The sequence below is a fragment of the Rhopilema esculentum genome, chromosome 7 (assembly GCF_057945365.1).
Source record: "Rhopilema esculentum isolate cy_ngs chromosome 7, ASM5794536v1, whole genome shotgun sequence".
NCBI lineage: Eukaryota > Metazoa > Cnidaria > Scyphozoa > Rhizostomeae > Rhizostomatidae > Rhopilema > Rhopilema esculentum.
Genome location: NC_142821.1, coordinates 9662746 through 9682790, shown reverse-complemented (window position 1 = coordinate 9682790; position 20045 = coordinate 9662746). Strand labels below are relative to the sequence as shown.

Genomic DNA, 20045 nt, shown 5'->3' with positions numbered 1-20045 from the left:
CGCATGGAGCCTCAGTTAAGTTTGCACATTGCTCCTTAAGGTTCTCTCTTGCTGCTTTCGCTACAGACAGCGCTGTTAAAAATTCATACTAGAGATTTGAAGCTGCTTCATGACTATGTTTATTGATTCTAGAATGTCCAACAGCATGCAATCTACAAAAATGATGCAGCAATCCTTTAGCCAATCCTCGGTCTTCGCTTCTTCAATTTCTTTGATGGTCTTGATTTTGAGGTACTTTCTAGTGCCTGCTCTGCAATATTCTATTATTCCGTTGGCTAACTCAAGAAATACTTCTCTCGGGTTGGCAACAGCTAGTGCTCTTTTGCTCCATTGCCACCCCTTGGCTACCGGCCTGACATGCCTTGTTAGGATTTGGAATAACATTAAACAATTTAAATAAAGCAAAAAGGTTGGTGCAAAATGCGTGAGAATTCTGCTTTGATGCGTGCGAGCATGAGAAGGGACCGAAATGCGTGTGTCTCACGCAAAATTCGTGTGACTTGGTAGGTCTGAATTGGGGAACCAGGCCAGTAGGCCTAATCTACAGTATTAGCAAACTCAGGTCTTTCATTTTTTCTATCCCAGTAAATTTGCGACAGGTTTAAATTTGATTTTTCCAATCTAAAATTCTATTAGGTCGAAAGCAAACAATTTTAATGTGACGTTAACTGGACATGACGTCATCACTGGGTGAAACTTGTAATCGGGCAATCGTTCCACCAATATGAAAGTGAGGCTATTAGAACATGGGAACTGACAGAAAGAAAATTTGTCCATCGCCGGGATGAAATCAAACAGCAAAAAACCTGCCTAGTAGCTTTTAGCAAGGATGTGATCTAAAGGATATCAAAGCAAGCAAATACAAAGTACACCGATATGTATAGGGTACAACATAGCTATCTACAAAGCATGAAATTCGAAATACCTTTGTAAAGCACAATATTTGCCAACATGGATAGCATTGGAACCGGGCCTACATTACCTTTCTCGCAGCCAAGCTCTTATCACCCAAGAACACACTCGCGATCTGCATCGTGGTCTCATACAAGTGGAGCAACAACTTCCATACCTCTTCTTTCACCAATACGAGTTATTCAGGAACTTGTGCCAAGTTTTACAAATAGCGGCAGGCAGAATGAAATAGAAAGTGGTTTAACATCTCGAAATGGTCCAAGATATAGATCTGAAAACACTGGGCAGTTATCCCGGCAAGCATCTGCAATTGACATAGAAGCAGGAGAAAGTCAGCCAAATCCTCAAGGGTGGTCCTCTGGAAATGGGAACCGCGCAACCGGGGACAGAGTTGAATTTTATGGTGCTATAACCTGGGCAGAAAACATCCTACCCTTCATTCTACTTTTATGTAGTCGGATTATGTGGGACCATAGATTAGGTTTGTATGAAATCTTTTTAATCAATTAAGTAAAAACAAATTAATGCAGATTGCCCCTTTGGCCACAAATATAAGTCGGATATATCTGGCATCAGATTTACATAGATCCTACCCTGGTCCAGGGGCAGCCTTAAAGAAAGAATTTTTTTAGGTGTCTCGTGGCTGGTTTATTTTTTATTTCTTCTTGAATTGCACCAAAGAAAAAGGAATTAAAGTAACAAAGCAGCTCAGATGCATATTTTGTATATCCCAAAATATGCAATATGGGTGAAGGTTTAATGACAGATTTTCTTTCTTACCTTCTAGGTATCTTGGTTTTTATAGGGATGTTTGGTGCATTTTTTCATGCAAATAATACAATTAGGAGACAGGTAGCGTTGAAGGTATGCATTTATTATTCCAAATTTTTGATAAACTTGGCTTTCAAATTCAAGTTGTTTTAAGGATTAAAAGGAGTTACAAGCACACATGTTTGAAGTTATTATTCAACACAATTAAGTACAGTATTTTTATCTCGAATTAATGCCAGAGTATATTCTAGAATTGAATTCTTGATGGGAAAATTTTCTTAGTTTTGAAATAGACCCAAGCAACTTTTTTGAGGTCTGCAATTAGTTCAATTTTTTCAAGACTTTTTTTGGCATAGTCATATCATGATATTGTCGAAAACCAATATTGTCCTCTTGATTAAAAAACATTCAGGTGATGTTGCTTAAAACAAAAGAGGATTTCAAATTGAGAAAAATATAAACCAATAATAATTCATGTTGGATATATTTAACAAAAAATTAAACAAAATGAAAATTACATAAAATTTGATTTTGTGCAGAAAATTTATAAGTGTCAGGCCAGAAATCCTGACCTTGCATAAATGCTGGTAAAAAAATTAGAACTATGAAATAAATGGTTGGGGAATTTACTTCAGGATAAACAGTATAGATTGTAAAGCTAGCTAAAATATAACAAAATTGTCGCATAAGGCCTACAAGCTGGCTATTAGAAGATCCATCAAGTTTCATTTTATTGGAATAAGTTGATGATTATTTATGTAACTGCTTTGTCTTCAAGGAAAGGCGAATGCACAGAATATCATTATGGACATTCACATTTTTGACTGGAAACATTATATTTGTTTATTATGTTTTCCATCGGCAAAGACTGGAGATGTGGTTAGTATTTACTAAAATGAATACAACGTCAGACAACATATGTTCGTAATCATTTGTTTAGTTGTAATATTGCCTAAAGTTTCTCAACATTGTTAACACTTTTTTATGAACAAGAAGCAAGTAGTACAAATACCTACATAAAGAGCAAAATTAATTGTGAAATAATTGCAATTGAAAGCAAGCATGTAAATGTTTTCTTTTTATTTCAGTTTACTTTTTCAAAAGCCAAATTTTCTTAGAATGGATGTATGGACAGTGTTTTGGTGTGTTGGAATCACAGGTGAGGCATTGTTCACACATTTCCAAAAAGCATAATACCCTATATCAAATTAGAAATTGGTAAAATTTTATACATTTTTTAACTTTTTTTTATGAGTCTTTTTGTAGGGTGGTCATACTCTATTGAAAAATGCCTTTTTTGCACATTGAAAACATTAAATGAGTACTATATATATGTTAAAAAATTTATATCTAGACTTTGATTTAAGGCAAACTGATCCTTTGTTGATTGAAGTGAGAGAACCAACAATTTTTTCGGCATTTGCTTTTGCCCATTGTTAAGTTGGAATGACTCTTTGCATTTCTATGTATCAGTTGTGTAGCAAGGATACATTTTTTGGGGGAGTGTTACCAGGTGCCAAAATGTGTGTATTGCCAAACTGCATTTGTTAAACATGGGATTGAAATGGAAATTGCTAATAGGTTGCTTTTGATACCACTCTCATTATCCTCATAAAACTGCCACATCTTGTTTCTGTATTTGTACTTATTACATAACTTCCAAAAGTAGGTTTCAAGCCACTGAGAAGCAATCTGTCCAGCCTCTTGATATGACCACAACTTGCGAGTCCTACAGCTACAAAAACTATTAGCTGGCCACTCACATCACTCTAAGTGAAAGTTTTCCCACCTCAGTGAACCGAACCACAGACTCTTGGGTATATTGTCTATGACCCAAACAACTGAGCCATCCTCGTGCCTTTTGCTAAGTACATACATTTTTGAAGAAATCATGAGACATAGAATTGTCTCAAAAGTAGTTTGGTTAGTAAACAGTCATTGCAAAGGGGTATTATCATGTTGTGCTTCTGGAAACTCCAGGCTTACTTTACACAAGTGAGAATTAAACAGGTAAAGAATTTTAGTAAAAAGGGGATGATTATGTTATGGTGGCTTTTTACAATGCTTAAGTTTTTGAGCATCTAAGACCATTCCTTACAATATGCATTGCTCTTTTAGATTTTGTCATTATGTTTGCTACAATGGCCTTAAAGTCCATTCTTATACTTCTGCCACGAAGTATTGTTCCTTTTAGAAAAAGGGTAAGTATTGTTGTCTTCAGCACTTAATACTGTCATAGTCATAGGCTGTGTTAAGTTTATCCTGAATGGTAATTTTTTCGCTGGTTATGAGTTTTCTGTTAATTTGCATCTTCAGTTTGTGTTGGAATTTTTCAAGATGTAATCTAAATTAAGGGCACAATTCTTGATTAAAAATCCAAAGTAGAACCAAAGTTTTTACAAATTGATAACATTTCACTTTTACCTTCATACTTGCACAAAGTGCACTTTTGAACTTATATCCCAGATTTTTAAGTGGAGCCATATTATACCGTTTTAACTGACCACTGAATTTTGTTTTCCCTATAGGGTAAAATATTTCTGGTCGTGGAACAATTATCACAGCTGTATCGCACACTAACACCCTTTCCACAGTGGCTGTTTTTCTTTACTGATTACAATCTTGGAGGAGAATATTTTGCTACTGTTTCATCAATATTATATCTTTTATTAAAGGTAGGAATATTTGTTTGCCTAAAGTGCACCTATAAATAGCCATGGAGAGTGATTTAACAAGTGCCTGAAATGTAAAATGATATTGCCGTGCAGCGAAATATTGTTTGAATTTAATGTTGATAAAACTTACACAATCTTCTCAATTGACTGAAATATTTTGGTTTTCTAAGATTTATACCACTAATCTTTAGATTACTAGATTTCGCATCCGGTTCCTTTTAAGGCCATGTCTACAAGAATACATTTTTTGAATGAAAATGTTATTCTCTATTCAAAGAAAATACAAACATATAATATAAAAATATTTCGAGAGTTGAATAACTGAACAATGCAATGATATTTGAAAATGCATTGTTTCTATTTGACACAAAATGTTTGACACATTTTCATCAAGAGAAAAGGCAAATTTTTGTGGGATTGTTGTATTTATAGGGCATAGAAGGTAAAAAAACCAATGTGTGAATAAAAGTGTATAATCCAAAATGGAAAACTAAGAAAAAAGTATTCACTACCACCTGTTTACAGCCTCAAACTCAGATTTGGGGGGGGGTGGGGGTGGTTGTGTGTGCCCCTTGTATGTTTTGAGCAATAAGCTTGAAAGTGGGCAGAAAATGATAAAAAAGCAATTCATCAGCCAGAAACCCACAAGGGACATTTCGGGGCTTTAATTCGGTATGTCTTGTGTTATCTTCATGGTCTGTTTTGTAGCGTGTAGATAACGTTTTATCTATGTCAACAATTGTAACCTGATAATTGTTTACCCCTTTTTTCTAACCATTTCATCTCTTGTAAATTTTTCCAAGCTAACTCTTATTTAAGCCATTTTAAAAATTGTAAAAAGTCTTCCCAAACTTCCTGAGACCAAAAAATCAATTTTAAAGGTTGAATGAAACCACCCCATGAAATCATTGTGAAATAACCTTTTTTAAAAATTGTATTTTTCCATTTTGTAATTTTTTATTTTTCATTTTTGAATTCTATTTTTCAGGTTAATTTTTATTTCAAATTGTCAACATAGGTCTGAGAGGAATAGGGAGCCAGAATAACTGGGGAAAGAAACAAATTTGATTTTTCTGATACTTTTTATTACTTAAGGTAAACTTTGGTAGGCGAATTTTACCAGTTAAGATCCAATACTAGTTTCTTTCTTATTTTCTCCTCCACAGGGTCAGATGGGGCTGAAAAAAGTTAAAGAAGTGGTAGCTGCAATAAGAACATGCAGAAAAGAAGCAGTAAGTTATGGGAAGAGCTTTAAACTGAATGTGCTGCAATATTTCTTGGCTGAAATCACATGTTGTTTCCTCTTAACCCTTACTCTTAATAGTAAGGGAAATTAGTTAAGAATATAAATAAACAATATGAATATTAAGCCTTATTCAAAGTGTTTGGAAATCAAAAGAACCCTTGCATTAATGATTCTCAAAAATGATTCTTCAGTAGTTGAATAATATGGGAAGATTATTGGTGTTTACTACTTTATTACTTGAATGTTACAGTTACCTTTTACAAGTGTAGCAGATATTTTTATTTTCTGAAATATTAACAAATATATATTCTCTACCAAACAGAGGTATGGACAGATGCCATCTCAATCACAAATTTTGGAAGCTGGGAATTCCTGCCCAATTTGCCAAGAAGAGCTTGCTAACCCAGTTGCTCTTCGAATTTGCAAGGTAAGATAGTCGTGTTTTGCAGCCTTGATCTAGCAGTTGTTATAATATAATGCACTACAGTCAACTGACACTTCCCAATAACAGTCAACTCAAAGCAACTATTAAATAATTCATTTTAATCTAATAAGATATGAATCCATAAGGTATAAGCCTTAAAGACCCACTGTCAACCAACAAAGAAGCCTCCATGTGCAAAGTTTGAAAACAATTTACATGATAAAAGCTATGGGGATATATGAAACTGCTTTTTGTTATCGGAACTTCCATACAACCATGTTCTTGGATACAGCTTAATGCCTATGCAAATTGCATGGAATTTGAAATTAATTTGAGAATGCCAGCACTTCAAGAATAACACAACAGCGCATTCTTTTTTTCTGACACAGAAATTCGTAAAATTGTGCAGGTGCAGTGCTGATAAAAAAGAGAAGACCCTGTAAAATAAAGAGGCTTCTTTGTTGGTTGACAGTGGGTCTTTAAGCAAAATATTAAAATACTTTACAGCATAAGAAAAAATCACTGGGAAACAAATTACTATTTAAAGTGTTAGCTCACCTATATTATAACGTTGTTTATAGATAATTTATCTAAGGTCGTTTTCTTTGTGTATGGACATAGCAGTAATCATAAAACTTGATTTTAGATTTTTTTTATTGTATCCGGGATTGCATGTGCCCCAAAATTTTGACACGGTTTTTGTTCATTGAAGCACATTTTCTGCGAAGACTGCATTGCTGTATGGTTCGACAGGGAAAGAACATGCCCAATGTGCAGGGCCAATGTCGCTGAAGATCCAACATGGAAAGATGGCAGTACTTCCCTTTCAATGCCGTTGTTTTGAAATTTTGTGTTTCATTTGTAAAAGATAAAAATGGGAATGATTGCTATGGTGACAACACAGTCGATAAATGGTGCTAAACTATATGGAATGACTTAAACCCAGTTTCTTTCCATCATCCTTATATTAGATATTGACATTTTTCATTCAGTAAATTATCATCGCCACATAAACCACAGGCTAATTTTTACCTTGCAAATTGTCTATATAAAGGAGAGCAACCAGATTTTTATATTTTGGCTTACGGAGGATTCAATCTAGATTGCATGATAACCAACAAATAGACGAGATAGATCATCCGAAATATAACCAGAAGCTGCTGCAGTAATACAAACAAAAAAGTAATAAGAAGAATATTTATTGATACCATTGACATGAAGCATAGTAGTGTTCATTGAAAAGTTGAGTCAGATTTTTTATGCTTACATAAATAGGAATCCTTGTATAGATCAAGCCCTTATTTCGCTAGTCTCAGCCTAGCTACTTTAAGCTGTCAATGTCACGAGGATTGAAATATTGCAATTTATAGCGCATTGTATGATCCTTGTTGTAAGATTGAAACGTCTGGTGCCCTTTTGCGTATGTAGTCTTTTTCTATATTTGTCCTCGTATGGAAGTTATCAAAATAGGCGTTTGGTAATTTGACTTTCTTTTGCAAATTTGTTATATTATAAAATTGTCCCTGTACATACGCTAGTACTAGAAAATGCGAACGAGCAACATTTATGTTCTAAATAGTACAGATATTAGGATTCATAAATTGTTGTTAATAAGATTCTTTCTCTAGTAAGATATTGTAATAAAAATTTCTTAGATGCAGTGTTTTGTGTTATTAAGCATCGTGTGTAATTACGTCACGATCATAGTTGTTATTACCACACATTTGAAATGTTAATACCGTATTCTCTCTAACGAGCGCCGGAACCTTTTTAAATACACATAAAAAGTTCGTATTTACAAAAATTAATATTCCATACGAATATCACTGGATATAGGCGTAATATTTATACGATGTCAATTCTTTCAAAATCAGTACCCTTATCGATTTGCATAGATACTGGACTGCCAACTGAAACAAGCTAGGTTTTATTAAATTTGTTTTAGCTGAAGACTGTTGTGAGGATATGCTTGTCTCCATTTATCTTTTATAATATTTGGGGGGGGGGTGCTCATGGGAGAGGGGGCGCTAATTAGAGAGAATACAGTAACAGAGTATACGGAAACAAGTAAGCACGTGAGATAATTTCTATATGAATAAGATAAGTAAGCAATCTGGCGAAAAAAGAATGGTCTATTCATGATCCCATATTTCGTTGATTTTTTTAGAGCAAAATGTATGCTCTTTTGAGACTCTAAAGCAAGATTTGACACACAACTGATCGTTTTCGTCAGGTAAGCATTACACTCTGAAAATTCGGTGGGAAGAAATTTCTCAGAAATTTGCAAAGTAAATTTTCGTGGATTAATAATTACGAGAAAAGTGGTCTCAACATTTCTCCTACAACATTGCTGATAACATCAGCTGAATATTGTCTCATACATTAATTGTTTTCTGAATAAGAGTTTGGAATAAAATTATTCTTTCCACGAGATTTTACTTGCAATTACGATATTACGTGACTTAATACAAAAAACACTAAAAAAACATAAACAATAATAAACAATAAAGAAAAACATAAAATATTGAGTAATGATGTTGCAAATGGACCTCAAAATTGGGGGGGGGGGCTGAAAAGGGCTTGCCTAAAAATTTCCGAAGCCCTTGAGAACGTCGAAAAACAAACCCTTTTGAACAATACTTGATTTTGTTATTTATAAACTGTCCGATTCAGAGAAGATGTTATTTATAAACTGTAAATTACTATAATGATGAATACAATTACCTTAAGGGCCATTAAACACAAGGCTAACCAAGTTGGAAAAGATAACATTTCATTAAACAAGATAAAACACAAGGAAAATAGAAAAAGGGATCACGGTCAAGAAGACTTGGTACTACGTTGGATCTGTAAGAGTAAACTTTCCAAAGTTGCGTCAGAGTAACCTTTACAAACATTTTCTAGCCTATTTGTGCACAAAAGTGGAGGGGGGAGGGGGGAAAGACCAATGGCTGCGCAGTGCCTGCCTCAGATTAAAACTGAAATAACAGACAACATATCCGAACTACAAGACAAGAATAGCTGAACTATACAACAAGATGTCGGACACGAAGTAGATCGTTCTTTGGTCATTCAAATGGCTCTTTGTTTGAAAACTCCTCGACCATACTCAACTCCACTTCATTCCACCGATTTATCCGGACTATTCATGTACTAATTAATTGAACAGCTCGGAAAGCAGTTACGGGTTCAGAGAGAGGAACCAATTGATATGGGAAGTATCTAGGGGTCGACGGATACCTGACCTGGAACGAATATCAGAACGAAAAGCATAAAAATCAGAAACGCAAGATAGAACGTGAAGTGTCTGATATTCGTAGACTTTAAAATATTTTACCACAAAAAAAAACGTTAGTCCAAGTCTATAGAACACTTGTACAAAGCCATCTACGATAATGAATCATGGACCTGCATGTCATGGACCTGCCTGTCTAGATAGAAATACACCTTCCACAGTTTCTTCAGGACAGGGCTCGCGCACTGGTTGAAAGCTCCAGGTCGAAGGACGGTTAGGTGTGCTATTGGCTCTCTCTCGCTAACCTCAATGGCTTATAAGATAAAGCAAAACATGTTACAACTACGTCCAGACATGATACTGATACCCTTAGAAAAACTGCAACTTTCAAGAAATAGTTTTCTCTATTCAAGTACGAAATTGTAGAATGAGATACATTTACATTCAATGATACCAAACTTTTTTAATCTAAAGGGGATCCCTAGTATTATTTCTGTGTTACATAAGAGTTGCAGAGTGATGAAATCACGAAAATTTATATTTTAAAGAATTTTAGAATTCTGACCCAATTACCTGAAAGAACCAATGAGACCCGAGACAACCCAGGGGCCTGGGTACTAGTGGAGTTGGGTCGTCTTGAAACGCGGAAAAGCACGGGCTCTTTCTACATAAAATCAATATAATTAGCACTGACCAGAAGTCAGTCAATTTTGAACAGATTCAACTGCTTTTACAAATTTACAGATATTTCGTTGAACTCTTTCAGGTTATGGAGTCATAATTCGACAATTCTAAAAATACATTTTTGATGACGTCGCACTCTGCCACACTATACCATTCACTCTGAAGCACGATCTTTTAATTAGCATTTTAGATTTTGTGTAATTTTCACATCTTTCTAGGTTCGTTCAACAGATTGCAAAATTAATCATTTGACTTAGAATTGTGCATAAATCCAGAAAAACCTATAATAAAATCAGAGACAACGAAAAGAATCTTTCAGCCGGCAAATTAGCTAAGATTTTAATAACCTACAAAGAATCAATAGAATCAAGGACTGAAAGGGTTTGTTAACCGAAATTCTTTTGTTTTCCATGGCCTTCCTAAACGAAACATTTTTCAAATCTACCTGTATCAATTAACTAAATCTTATCTGTGAAATTTTGATTTTTGAAACAAAACTTACAAATGAAGGTGCTTTTATATTCGAAGGAATTGGCATATGTTAGAGAGTACTCACGTTTAAGACATAAACCAGAAAGGATTCAAAATGGTTGTCTGGCCAATTTTAAAAATATTATATTCATTTTTAACAAACAAATCATACTTTTAAAATCACTCGTAATTTTCTCGTTGCATCATCCCCACGCAACTAAACTATAGCTTTTGCAACGAAATAGTTTGGATTATGTCTTATCCACCCCCTTTGATGTAACCAGATATCGAATCATGTATGCAAACATACGGTTAGCATATCGCAAAACTTTTACACATTGCATACATGTTTTCAATTCAATAGGCCAAAATATGATTTACAGGCAAAATGGACCGTCCCTCTGAGATTTGAGGAGATTAAGAATAATGCCAACAGGAGCCTGGAAAAGTAAACATGAAATTCCCTTGTTTTTAACGACAAGCACTCTAGTTGATGGCCTCTTATTGGAAGTCCTCTCAAATTCTTTATTATCACGTTTTCAGCCAAGATTTTGATTAAAATCGAGAAATTGGCGGTACCGAAGTCTTTATAAATAAATTTCAATTTTTCTCTCTTCTAAACAGAAAATTTGGCAAGCGGCGATTGTCCTGAAAAAACATGACCGTCAAAAAACATTGTACAAACCTGTTTCTAGATTGATTTTCTGGAGTCACACCCAGAATTAGATTTTTGCAAGAAGGATATAGAATTTATCATAATCTTGTTAATCTCATTATATATTACCTAAAGGAAGTGGCGAAATCACAAAGCAAAATGGGATAAAAATTGTTTTGGAATGAATACATGACACGCAGAGGTTTACTGCAGCCAGTAGGGTTGTATTAAAAGTAACAAAAAAACTTGAATCTGAACAAAGCAAGTTATTGATGTCTAAAATCATCACCGAAGGCATATTTTGGTCTGGGAGAATATCTCTGTAGGTTAATTTGCATGGCCACTCTTACAGAAATTCAGCTGACGAGTCCTGGGAAGTTTGAAAAATGCTTATTTAAATAACCACAACAAAAAATTTCTATGAAATTTCTGGTAATTAAGAAACAAGCTACAAACGTATCACTTGATGTTCGTTAACAGTGAATGGTAAAGTAAGATTCACATTTCCAGAATTCCTAGACGTGCAGATATATCCAGTCATGACAAATATTTGCAGTATTTGTCTGTCTGTTTATGTCTTAGCAATTATTTCCTTGCTAATCTTCCCCGGCAAGAAATACTCTTAGAAATTTACGTGGCTTTACTTTAATGTGACCACGCAGTTGCTAGGTAACTGTGCCAGAGGGCAATTATAAAAGCAAGTCAGCAGTTGCTCATTTCAGCTTTAAGCTAGTCCATAAAAGACGCCACTTGATCAGCTCGCAATCATTTCACTAGAGGATCGGTTTGTCCAAGCCGGAACGACGGTCAGTTAAAGATGACGCTCGTTTTGCAAAAATCGCTTGTTATTTTGATGTCTTGCGCTTTGCTTTTCCTGTTCAATACATCATTTGGAGCAAGGAGACGAAGCAGTAAGTGTCATAAACCTGGCTAAACAGAATATGATTTATCTTGCTTTCTACACAGTATCAAAGGAAGATTTCTTAAATAGCTAAGACTAGACAGCTAAACTAGAGGATTTATAATCAAAACTATAAAAATTTGTTAGAAGTATGAAAATTTATCAAATTGTGTAGATTGGTACCATGACGAGCGAATTTTAACAAGGATCTCTGATTCTGAACAATATATGGTATGCAGAAACAAGTAGATTCTTAAAGATGTAGCTGCAATCTTGTGACATGGATTTACGCACAAAACCAGGAAAATGACAAAAAATATTTTTGTGGAGGATAGTCATCTAGTATTATTCTTCACTCGCCAAAATTACATGTAATTTGATAAACTTGTTCCAGTATTTTATTACCGAGAAATAGCGCCAATAAACCCCATAAAAGCAGCCGCCCTGTGTCATTTACTTTGACGAGCAAGGTTTTGAAAAAGCCTCATGGTATTGGAGGAAGGAACGCTTATACAGTATGCTTTTAATTAATTTAAATGTCAAGTTTTACGGAAGAAATGTTTGTAAAGGTACAATATAGGCACACTTTTCTGCGGGTCCCTGTCTGTTTGTTCTTTGATGTCTGAGCTCTAGGCTACACCGCTACACAACTCTGGTAGATAAATGCAATGATTCTCCAAAAAACCTTGCGATGATAGATTCATTTTAGATAACTAAAAAGCACCCCTCCCCCTTTTATATTGATATGTAACTGCACAATGAACAATACTACGCTTTCCTTTGTCAATTCACCGTCTTTGTTGCACCAATCGTTGATTAATTGATACTGTGATATATAATTTAGAGCACCTAATGCCAAGATATCGCCCCATCCTTTTCATAAAAATGGCAGAATAATGTCTCGATAGGAGCACTTTAACTTCAAATAAATGCTTAACTAAATTTATGGCATGCTTACAGATTTTCGTCGCCCACAAACATCGTGCAGATTTTTGAGGCATGTTTACAAGCATCTTTGGTACGCACCGCAGTGTGAGGAAGATGATAGCGTAAAAAACCCACTGTGTTACAGCATTGCCGGTAAATTAAGAGTATGCTGCTGCACCCACAAGTACCCGATCGTTAAAAAAGGCATCAGATGGTTAGGCAACTGCACGAGGTATCCTAGGGATTCGATGGCGATGCCACATTGTGAAGGGGTAAGTGAACTTGAAGCAGTAGCTGCAGTCGCGTGAAATTGATTGTTTGTAATTATTAATGGCTTAGAAAAAAAAATTTAACTAAAGATGTTTAAAATAGCAAAAGATTATCTAATACAATAAAGAGAATTCTCGCCATTCATTAAAATATTATTGAAAATCTGCGATGAATGATAAACAGCACTTGAAGTCGTCGATAATTGGCTATAAACTTTGCAGAAGTATGCTCCAATTTATATAAAATTTATAGTTTGCTTAGAGACAAGCTAGAATGTGTTGCATTGAAATGTTCAAGGGACAAAGTAATTGGATTCATTTGTGAAAATCAAAGGCATAGAAGTCTTGAGCAATGCAACCAGCGACACGAAATACAAAACGAAAACAAAAACTCTTAGATTACAGCCGCTAACGCTAGCCTTCCAAGCTTGCTGTGCTTGACTATACTATTTGGACATCGGTACGATAGAAATATCATGTTAATATAAAGGTTATAGATTTTACAATCCCCACTTGCCTTACTACAATATTCATTGAAATCATATTTTCCTGATATCCTATACATGACGTGGGACTATATAAAACACTGCACAAGCAAGTAATTTTTCTTATTTTCATTTTGCTGACAAAAATTAACTTTCTTTACCATAATACAAAACTTTAGGATTTCTGCATGCAAGATTCCTTGAAATTGGGGCATCCTTTATCTATCAATTAACAAAGTGATGTGCTCTGCAGTACTCTAATTTGTTATTTATTCGTATTCAAACTCTAATTTGTATACAAAGAACAAATCTTCGAATTATTGACAGCCCTAAAATCACTAAGAATCATTTGGAATTAAGTAACGCATAATTCACTCTTGAAAAACTAACGAATAATTTGCTAGTCTGAAGAAGTTAAAGAAGGTATCTCTGCAGAAGGTTAAGAGTAGCTCTGTGAACTTTCCCATGGTTTAGAGTATGTTAATAAACTTCCTCAGTAACTCTGAATAAGGTAAGGAGTAGCTCTTTGAATTTTCACATGGTTGAGAGCATGTCAATAGACTTTTACATTGACACAGAAGCAAATTCTTGAAAAACTAATAAGTTGCGTTGCATATGTTGTTGAAAGAGGACAAAGGATGACCGATAATGTAGCAAATTTGTGAATGAAGCACTAAAGCATTCCAGCAATTTGAGATAACAAGTCAGAGATAAGATCAGTGCCTTATCAATCTTGATTTTCTTTGCAGCCAAGGATGGTGAGTAAATACGGAAGCAAATGGAATTGATGGAAGCATCAATGATGATAAAAAATTTGTGGCAGACATCGCAAAATGTATATAATGAAATACGAGTAATATGTCTTCGAAGCAAATCGACGCGGCTGATAACTTAGAAAATCCGACGTAGTAATGTAACTAAAATATAATGAATATAAATGTAACTAAAAGAAATCATATCATGGTTGTACGTAAAAGTAAACGAGCCTATAGCTGTTACCATCTATTAGTGTGTATCAGAATTTTAAAATTCGTCATTGCTTTATTTTTTGCTATTGACATCTAACAAAATTAGTCAATTTGAATTAATATAAATATTAAATTGAAATCTGATTGTGGAGAGTCCATCTTTCTTTTTCTTACAAACGGAGGGTGTGTTTAATAATCAACGGTTTCGAAATACTGTTTAAAACGCGCAATCGGGGAGGGGAAGGGAATAAAAAGAAAGGTTCGGAAATAGAAAACATTTGTTTTTGTGGTACAGTAGTAGTGTAACTGTAAACATTTCGAATAATCATTCGTTTTCAAGAACCAATGTGAGTACTTGCATTTTAATTATTTGCTTTCAACTGGTGCCCGAATAAACTGAACTGCACAGACATTCCGTTATTATGAAAAATTCGTACACATTTTGCAAAGAACTTTATCCACCGTTTCAGGCTTGACACGTTGTCAAGTGATCATATTTGAAAATGTTTGCACAGCATAGCATTTTTCATAAAACGTTTTGTGATAATTAATGGAGAGGACTATCATTCGAACAAAGTGTACCTTCTAAAACTGATTAGAAGGGACCAATAAAACTGCAGCAGCGTTGGGTAAAAAGTCAAATTCAATAAGCTGAGGAAAAAAATTATTCAGTACTACAGAGAGGTTCAACTTTGCAAGACTATACAGTGGTTTTTTTGCTCAACTGGCCGAAATTGAACATAGAAAAGCAGCATCTCGGTGCTACTTTACTTGTGTGCTGCAAACTCAACAATAAACCACCATTAAGTGGCTGGTCTTATTCAAGAAATATTCTGCAGTGTGATGAATGAAGAAAAGAAAATGAAAATTTCCAGAGAGAGGATTAAAATTGCTTTAATAGCCATGAGGACTGAAAGAAGGAGTGTTCAAATTGACCCATCACCGACCTCAAATTTCCGGTATTGTTTTAGAATTAAAATAAGAAACGAATCACTTTTTTCAAAGATGGTTTTTTAGTACGTATTTTTAGTACTCTTCAACAAGACAATACATATTCTCATTTATGTTTTTTTATCCTGAGATACAACTGCATCGATAGATATTCAATAACGCTGTTATTAAAAAACAAGAGTTGCACAAAAAGATATTCCTTAATTAGTTTTCAGTGCGTTTCTAGCCTTGTCAAAAGCCCCCCAGTTAAAAAATATTTGACCAATGATGTTAAAAATAATTCACGGTTGTAGAAACGCAAATCATAAAGCAAATATAACAATTTACGTAAGAAAAATGTCACCTAGAACAAAATTACTGTCTTAGGCTTCTTATGATAAAAAAATGCAGAATAACCACAAAATATACATACTTGATTCAATTCGTTAGTTCAGGCCTAATGATTTTTGGAAACTTGTACCATCACCTCTTGTTGCTTGCTGTATCAAAACAAAAATATTTAAACGAGGGTCTCTCTTTCCATCTTTTATGAGTTATATTTTTCCATTTAAATTGCTTGCATGTATGGATATTTAAAAAAAGGTCAACGAAGCAAGTTATTGATTTTAACTCTAAATTAAATAAATTAAAGAAAAGAGCAAACTAACATACCAAATTGTTATTATATTACTGTCAATCATAGTGCTAATAATGCACAATAATTGAAATTCAAAACAATATGCAAATTCGCGCAATACTCCAAATGAAAAAAAATCACTATTTAATTGAAGGCAGTTTGTCGTATCTGAGTTTGGCTAATTTGAACAAGGAGGCGTCTATCGTCGTCTCTCATTAACTACAGCTGCTAATTGTTCATTAAGGTCAACCAAGCTACATTTTACTACGGTGAAAATGAATTTAGCACAATGGAGAACGGACAGACATGACCTTTGCTGGAACAACTACAAAATGTGATAAGAAGTGGAAAAAATGATTTTCAGTCTAAGATCCGGTGGCTTTCGTGGTCTAAGAAAAGAAAAGGATGATGATTCTGACCTTATTAATTTCTTTGTGGCGTGAATATGAAACACATTCTTCCAAGATTTCTCCATCCCCTTTTACCAATCTGTAAAGATAATGTTCATGGTTTTGACATTAAAATGTTTACTGTTAAGCTTGAAGGAAAAAATTAAGTGCTTAGCAAATGAACCAAAGATGGGTCACTAAAGGCCGGTTGCATGAAAACGTCAGCCCGTGTAAAGTTCAACATAGACTGAGTTTCAACTAGGTTGAAGGTAGAAGCCTATGAAGTATTTACAAGGTAAGAGATTAACCCGGTCTGAACTCAACACGTGATTCAAACCCAGTCGTCAACCTGACATGTCAATGCTGAATCTTGGGAGTCGTAAGTAAATAGGAAAGATCCAGAACATGTCAAATTATTAATGCTGCGAGGCGGAAGGCCAAATCGTTTCAAAATGAACTATTTCACAGTATTCACAGTATTAACATGCATGCTGAAACGTCTTCGAAATAATTGCAGATATAGAGAAGGAGAACATAGCAATATATGGACAGACTTATATGGATACATCAAAGGTCTTCGAATACAGAATTCAACTACTAATAGAAGATTGATAAAAACAAAGAAATGAAAAAACATCAAAACAAAGAAATGAATACTCATTTCTCTAAAAAAATTTAAGGGAAAAACTACACTTATGACAATGAAGTATAAGAATGAGAGATGAAAAGGAAATTGAACAATTAAATACTGGTATATTCTGTGGCTCGTACTGAGTTTTTTAATAATTTGGTCCTTGAGCAATAACTATGGATTGCCAAACCCGCCGGCTAAAATCCCTATCATTCATTATTGGGCATACTTTCTCATTATTATAAGCAGACCTTTATCTTACAAAGCTTAACAGAACAAGTGAAATACAGAGAAATATTTACATGACTATCTTTGCATGTCAACTACAAGTTTCATGTTAAATGTCAAAAAGAATGAGAAATCTGAAATATGCTTTATTGAGTTATTTCATTTGAAAGGACAAATCTGAAATATTCTTTATTGAGATATTTTGCTGATACTTAAAACTGGAACATGAATTTCACATTTTTGCAGCTCTATCCTTGAACATTTTTCCTTCCCTTACATATCTGATTTATCAGTTGTTTGATAGAAAAAGTGTGCTCAATAGATTCAGGAGATGTTTATCAGTTGATTATACCTAATTCAGAATTTTTGCTCATCTGAAGGAACCCAGCACCTGTTTAGTCCACTTAAAAACAACAATTATTAAATTGGTACTACTTAAGGCAACCATGGCTTACCTCTGTCTGCCAGTCTCAGGATCTGTGACCCTCCTTATTACAGATTGCTGCTTTTCATACTCTTCTCTAGTCATTGGTACCATTGACCTGAAACCAAGGGATAATATTTATGTCATACAAATGTCAATTAATATTAAACTACATAAACAAATACTTCAGAAGGGTCAAAGGAAAACACATAGAGATACAGGGCAGGAAAGAAAGAAAGAAAGAAAAGACACTGAAAATTGCAAAATTTATTTCCATCTTTGCATTTTAGAGCTGATCTATATAAAAGAAGAGGATGTTTTCAAACCATTTGGGGAAGCCCTTTAAATCGTTTATGCATGCAAGGGATGTTTACTTGAAAAAGGGGTTAAAAGAGAGGAATTTTCTTTCATAATTGATGCTTAAATAAAAAATATAACTCTGATTAATTTTGGCTCTATATTATTTTACCAAAATGTGAGAAAGAGCAAACAACATGATAGAGGTATAAAATTTTTATTTTATGTCATCAACTTAGACAATTGTCATAATTACTTAAAACTGATGAGAGATAAAACTCTATCATTCATCTTTTCAAAATATTAATTGCTCAGATTTTTCATCAAGACTTAAACATACAAATTTACATAATAATTAGTTTTAAGAAAAGACACACTTTATCATAACAAATACTATGCTGAAAGCCAATTGTAGTGAAAATATTTTTTCGCAAAATGATATAAATACAACCTTTTTGGTGCTGGTTTTGATGGTGCTTCAGTGCTGTTCGATTCAAGAATGGCTAGATAAAAAAGGTTTTGAGATGAAGAAAATGATCAAAGAGTGCTGAATAGAAAAAATTTTACTAAAAGAAAAACAAGGTTTATAATGAAGGTTTGACATATCTGAAAATCTCACAATGTCCCTTTTTCCAGATAATGGCACTAGTCTTGTTAAAGTTACCTTATAATTACAAAAAATAACCTTACCATTGTGAATTCAAAATTACCTTATAGTGACTCCTTTCTGATAAGTCTCTCATGCGAAGCACCATTGGAAAAGCATGTTCCAATCGATAATCTTTTGGGTGTAGTATATATTTTCAAAATATCAATCTATTTTGTGGGATAACATTGAAAAAAATTTTGAAATCAGGTATTAAATGGAACTTTCTAACAGGTTTCTACAAAAAAGAGGTCTGTAAAAAAAATTTTGGAGAATTTATCCCAGGATCCACAATTTTGCCCTTTTTCCATAAAATATAGTAGCTTTTCTCTTGAACAGCAACTTTTATGTCAACAACTGAGGACAGGTTCACATCATCAGAAAATCTCAGATGTTATAGCACCATCTACTTTTTCAGCATATATTTTGATAGATCTAGATCTTAGGTGTGCCCTCAGCACTGCCATGACTGCATCTTGCGAGTGCAATTGTCATGCCCTGTATACTGGTCAAGCCAGTGTGGAATCCATGTAGCTTACGCTAAAGATAGTTGGCATGGACTAACAATTTCCAATTGTCTTCCTTTTGTTTATTGGAGAATGTCTGGCGTGAGTTTCACATGGATTCCACCCTGGTGGTTAAGTCTTTGATCACACTGGTTGGACTTACTGGTTGCTGCATCTTTGGCTGTGCTTTTCTCCTTTACTGATCTCTTGTCGTCTTTCTTCTTTTTCTTCTGCTCCTTCTTCTTATGCTTCCCATCTTTCTTTTTCTTTTTATCCTTTTTGTACTTTTTAATTTTTTCTTTCTTCTTCTTCTTTTTAGCTATCTTGACTTTGTGCTCTTCTTCACTCTCTTCAGAGCTTGTTGCAAATGAAGAGATGTTCTTCCTGTCTATTTTATCTTCATCCTTGCAGACAACTGATGAATGCTGAGGTACTGATGATAAGGAGGAGTCACTGGAGCTCGATAATCTTCTCTTCTTCTTCAGATGTGGCTCTCTCTCCTTACGTATCTTTTTCCTTTTCTTTTGGTCCTCATTCATGGTCTAGTTGGCCTAATAAAAGAAAGCCTCTGGTAAAGTAGCCTTAGAAACCTGATTCCAGTAACACTTACTATACAAGACATAGTAATAGCATTGTTAAGATTGTAAGCATTCGCCTATATTTGACTGCATAAATATGGTTGTGTACATTAACTTTGACTTTGAAGGACGCGCCATAACAGTGAAGTCTCGCTT

The 20045-nt window shown here is 34.3% G+C and overlaps 2 protein-coding genes across 3 annotated transcripts; one reads left to right on the top strand and one right to left on the bottom strand.

Annotated features, from left to right (window-relative positions):
* The first annotated feature begins 951 nt into the window (after nucleotides 1–951).
* On the top strand, nucleotides 952–14691 carry LOC135684029 (E3 ubiquitin-protein ligase RNFT2). Its single transcript, XM_065199474.2, has 11 exons — nucleotides 952–1393; nucleotides 1700–1776; nucleotides 2462–2562; nucleotides 2772–2842; nucleotides 3802–3884; nucleotides 4212–4358; nucleotides 5525–5590; nucleotides 5927–6031; nucleotides 6741–11984; nucleotides 12935–13173; nucleotides 14405–14691. Exons 1-9 carry the CDS (start codon nucleotides 952–954, stop codon nucleotides 6870–6872), a joined length of 1224 nt encoding a protein of 407 aa, XP_065055546.2. The 3' UTR covers nucleotides 6873–11984; nucleotides 12935–13173; nucleotides 14405–14691.
* LOC135684033 (uncharacterized) lies at nucleotides 9142–20023 on the bottom strand. 2 transcript variants are annotated; one of them, XM_089109112.1, is made up of 6 exons: nucleotides 19475–20023; nucleotides 18611–18662; nucleotides 17894–17980; nucleotides 16610–16679; nucleotides 15987–16053; nucleotides 9142–9273 (listed from the first exon to the last, which is right to left on the bottom strand). In XM_089109112.1, exons 1-5 carry the CDS (start codon nucleotides 19848–19850, stop codon nucleotides 16000–16002), a joined length of 639 nt encoding a protein of 212 aa, XP_088965238.1. In that variant the 5' UTR covers nucleotides 19851–20023; the 3' UTR covers nucleotides 9142–9273; nucleotides 15987–15999. The 2 variants fall into 2 exon arrangements, with proteins under 2 accessions (XP_088965238.1, XP_088965237.1); XM_089109111.1 differs by lacking the exon at nucleotides 9142–9273 and having other exon boundaries at nucleotides 12977–16053; nucleotides 19475–20022.
* Between the last annotated feature and the right edge of the window lie 22 nt (nucleotides 20024–20045).

Coding starts and splice junctions, on each gene's coding strand:
- LOC135684029 (XM_065199474.2), top strand. CDS start 952: ATGGATAGCATTGGAACCGGGCCTACATTACCTTTCTCGCAGCCAAGC. Junction 1,777..2,461: donor GGAGACAGGTAGCGTTGAAG/GTATGCATTTAT, acceptor TTTGTCTTCAAG/GAAAGGCGAATGCACAGAAT. Junction 2,563..2,771: donor CGGCAAAGACTGGAGATGTG/GTTAGTATTTAC, acceptor TTTTTATTTCAG/TTTACTTTTTCAAAAGCCAA.
- LOC135684033 (XM_089109112.1), bottom strand. CDS start 19,850: ATGAATGAGGACCAAAAGAAAAGGAAAAAGATACGTAAGGAGAGAGAG. Junction 18,663..19,474: donor AGCCAAAGATGCAGCAACCA/GTAAGTCCAACC, acceptor TTTTTTATCTAG/CCATTCTTGAATCGAACAGC. Junction 17,981..18,610: donor TCAAAACCAGCACCAAAAAG/GTTGTATTTATA, acceptor CCTTGGTTTCAG/GTCAATGGTACCAATGACTA.